General features: G+C 42.0%; 1 protein-coding gene across 1 annotated transcript; it reads left to right on the top strand.

The window, feature by feature from the left end:
• Positions 1-356: 356 nt before the first annotated feature.
• Positions 357-2,954, top strand: LOC129769867 (dolichyl-diphosphooligosaccharide--protein glycosyltransferase subunit 2). The gene is made up of 5 exons (XM_055772372.1): positions 357-498; positions 642-874; positions 930-2,069; positions 2,127-2,271; positions 2,330-2,954. Exons 1-5 carry the CDS (start codon positions 486-488, stop codon positions 2,683-2,685), a joined length of 1,887 nt encoding a protein of 628 aa, XP_055628347.1. The 5' UTR covers positions 357-485; the 3' UTR covers positions 2,686-2,954.

The raw sequence follows: 2,954 nt of genomic DNA, 5'->3' as shown, positions 1-2,954 counted from the left end.
TCTTCTAAAACAAATTGATGAAACACCTTACAAATATGATTTATCTTTATAGGTTTTGGGAATAATTCTACTGTAATGTTTTCAAATAAAATTGTACAATATAATTCCCACTTTCTATTTGAAACCACATTTCGTGACTTGTTAATTTTTTAAATTATGTTGTTCACGTTGGGGATCACATGATAAAAAATCGGATACAATTCCAGACCACGAAATACAAATATTTTGTATAACGAATAAAAATTTTCTTCAAGTTTTTTGTCCAGTGAACATCTTGATACATTGTGCATGAAAACGGAACTTGCAAATGAGGGGTGCCAAAACTTTGCGGACGCCACTGCGCTTGTGTCACTTCGCAGTCGGTCATCGTTTCTGTTCTGACGTGGTAACATCGAATTTTGTTCATACCGGCAGCAGACGCATCAGCAAGTTATTTACTGGTTCACTACTAAAAGTCGGATTTGCGGTTGCTTTCTAGGGAAAATATGAAGCTATTAGGTACGTTAACTCTTAAGAGTAATGGATAAAATTGTTCATATAACTCGGTTCTCGCAAACGTGTGGGGACATCAAATTTCGTCAACGATTCACGAACTCAACCCACGGGTAAAATAATCAAATTTCGAATGAATATTTTTTAAGGGCTGCTCTTGCTTTCGGCAAGTTGTTTAATCTCGGCAGTATGGACCGCCAGAACTGTTTCTAAACATATAACGCCGCAGGAACAGGATCGCTATCAGAAAATATTCGCCGAAGGTCTCAAATCTGGCGATTTACAAAGTTTGTACTTTTCCTCTGCGAATGTAGTCGCTGCGGACAAAACACCGGAAGCTTGCAAGAAATTAAACAATGTTTACGGGGAATCAAAGTTTAACGTAAGATAGATGTGATTTTATTGGGATATTGGTAATCAATATCCGTCGATTGCAGGATTTCGAGAAAAACTTTTATTTCACCGGAGTATGGAAAAACTTTGGATGTAAGGAACCGGTTCCAGCGAAAATAATGGAATCAGTGAAAGCTGCCCTCCAGAAGGATGCTGGCTCATCGCAGGAAATTTACTTCAACCTACACGCGGCGAAAAATCTCAACTTACCCATTGATGAGACCGTTGAGGCTCAGTTGGGAAAAAACCTCCAAAATGTGCTGAAGAAGGACGATTCGTTGAACAGTCTTGGTCATGGATTCGCTGTGGCATCGGAGATTGGCACCCATGGAGCTTTCGCACACGATCGGGTGGAGGAGGCCTTCGTTCAGGCTGATGAGGTGGACGGTAAAATGTTGCAATTCGAGGGAGGCTTAAGTATTACCGCTCTTGTGGTGAACAACGCGTTCAAATTGTCGAATAATCTGAAAAAGGCCGCACCAATCAACGCTGATCAGGCGGTGAAGTTTGCCACTTATTTCCTGTCTCGATCTTCCGTCCAGACCCCGAAAGGCGTTAGTATACTGTTGGAGGCTTTGAACACGTTGACCGGTCAGAAAGCTATTGCCCCAATTTGCGTAATGCTATCAGGTAATGGTCAGCTTTTGCCAGAATCACCAATTTTGAGCGTTAAAGTGAGTGATTTGCTTGGAAAGCCCTTAAGCTCGGCTTTGGCTGTCGTGTCCACTACTATTACCCCGAAAGGTTCTACCGAACCACTCGCTTCTAAGGTTAATTTGGTTCAGAGCAACACAGATGCTACGGTTTACACCTACAATCTGAAGTCATTGAACCCAAGCCGTGGCCAGTTTAAGGTTAACATTGATGCCGGCACTTACAAACAATCCTTGAAGATCAATGTTCTCGGTAAAGTCAAGGTTAATTCGCTTGAGATTGGTGTTGGGGATTCGGACAGTTCCTCGGCTGTCAAGAAACACACCGTTAGCTTTGCTAATAAATTGGACACGGAACTAACTGCCGATGCCCAGCAGAAGATTGTTCTGAAGGTTCAGCTTGTCGATGAGATTACCAACAAACCAATTAACGTTCATCAGGCATTTGTATTGCTGCGCAACAAGGACACTAAACAGGAAATTATTTTCGTTACTGAAGCCGATTATTCGAAGAATTACAAATTTGAAATGGTAAGCTAAATTGCTGTTAAAAAATCGATTTTCATAAATTCCATCTGTGTTTCCCAGGATGTTGGGGCCCGAAGCAGTGATTTTGGCCACAAAAGTGGTGTGTACTCGGTTGAACTTATCGTTGGAGATGCTTTGATTTCCAACTCATTCAAATGGCTTGTAGCGGATGTGAACGTAAAGTTCTCCGGTGACTCGCTGAAAGGTGATATATTGAGCTGATAATTGTACTAGAATCTCTAACAAAATTAACATTTCCATAGCAAGTGACAACCACGCTCGTCAGCCTCTGCCGGAGATCGTCCATCAGTTTCGTGTCCCCGAGAAGCGTCCGGCTCGGTTGGTGTCCGATCTGTTCACCGGCTTGTGTATAGCCCCACTTGCTTTGCTTTTCATCCTCTGGGCCAAACTACGCGCCAATGTGTCTAACTTCCCACTCTCACTGAGCGCCATAGGATTCCACCTGGGTTTCGGTGCAATTCTTGTTCTGTTTGGCATATTTTGGCTGCAGCTGAATATGTTCGACACGATCCGGTATGTGATTCCTCTAGGGCTGGTAACATTCCTTTGTGGAAATCGTCTCCTGAGAACCATCGCGGCCCGAAGTTTGGAGAAGTGAGTGATGGGGAGACAGGAAATAGATCTCTGCATAAATTTGCAAGATAATAACGCTGCACAGTGTGCAGTAATTAACGCAACAGCATAATGGCCCCCTTGAAATGGGAACAGAATTCGATTGAAAGTGTAATCGAATAATTAGAATGCAATCAGAAGCTGTGTGGTAATATTTTCAGTTATAATGGAAATCGCAAAATTCAATACTGTTCTTACAATAGTTGCTAATATAAGCTGATTGTATCCAATAAAATTTCACAAAACAGAATAAAA

This window comes from Toxorhynchites rutilus, chromosome 2 (assembly GCF_029784135.1).
Source record: "Toxorhynchites rutilus septentrionalis strain SRP chromosome 2, ASM2978413v1, whole genome shotgun sequence".
Taxonomy (NCBI): domain Eukaryota; kingdom Metazoa; phylum Arthropoda; class Insecta; order Diptera; family Culicidae; genus Toxorhynchites; species Toxorhynchites rutilus.
Note: the sequence above shows the minus strand (reverse complement) of the source record. Positions and strands in the feature narration are given on the sequence as shown.

Coding starts and splice junctions, on each gene's coding strand:
- LOC129769867 (XM_055772372.1), top strand. Junction 875..929: donor ACGGGGAATCAAAGTTTAAC/GTAAGATAGATG, acceptor CGTCGATTGCAG/GATTTCGAGAAAAACTTTTA. Junction 2,272..2,329: donor CTCCGGTGACTCGCTGAAAG/GTGATATATTGA, acceptor ACATTTCCATAG/CAAGTGACAACCACGCTCGT.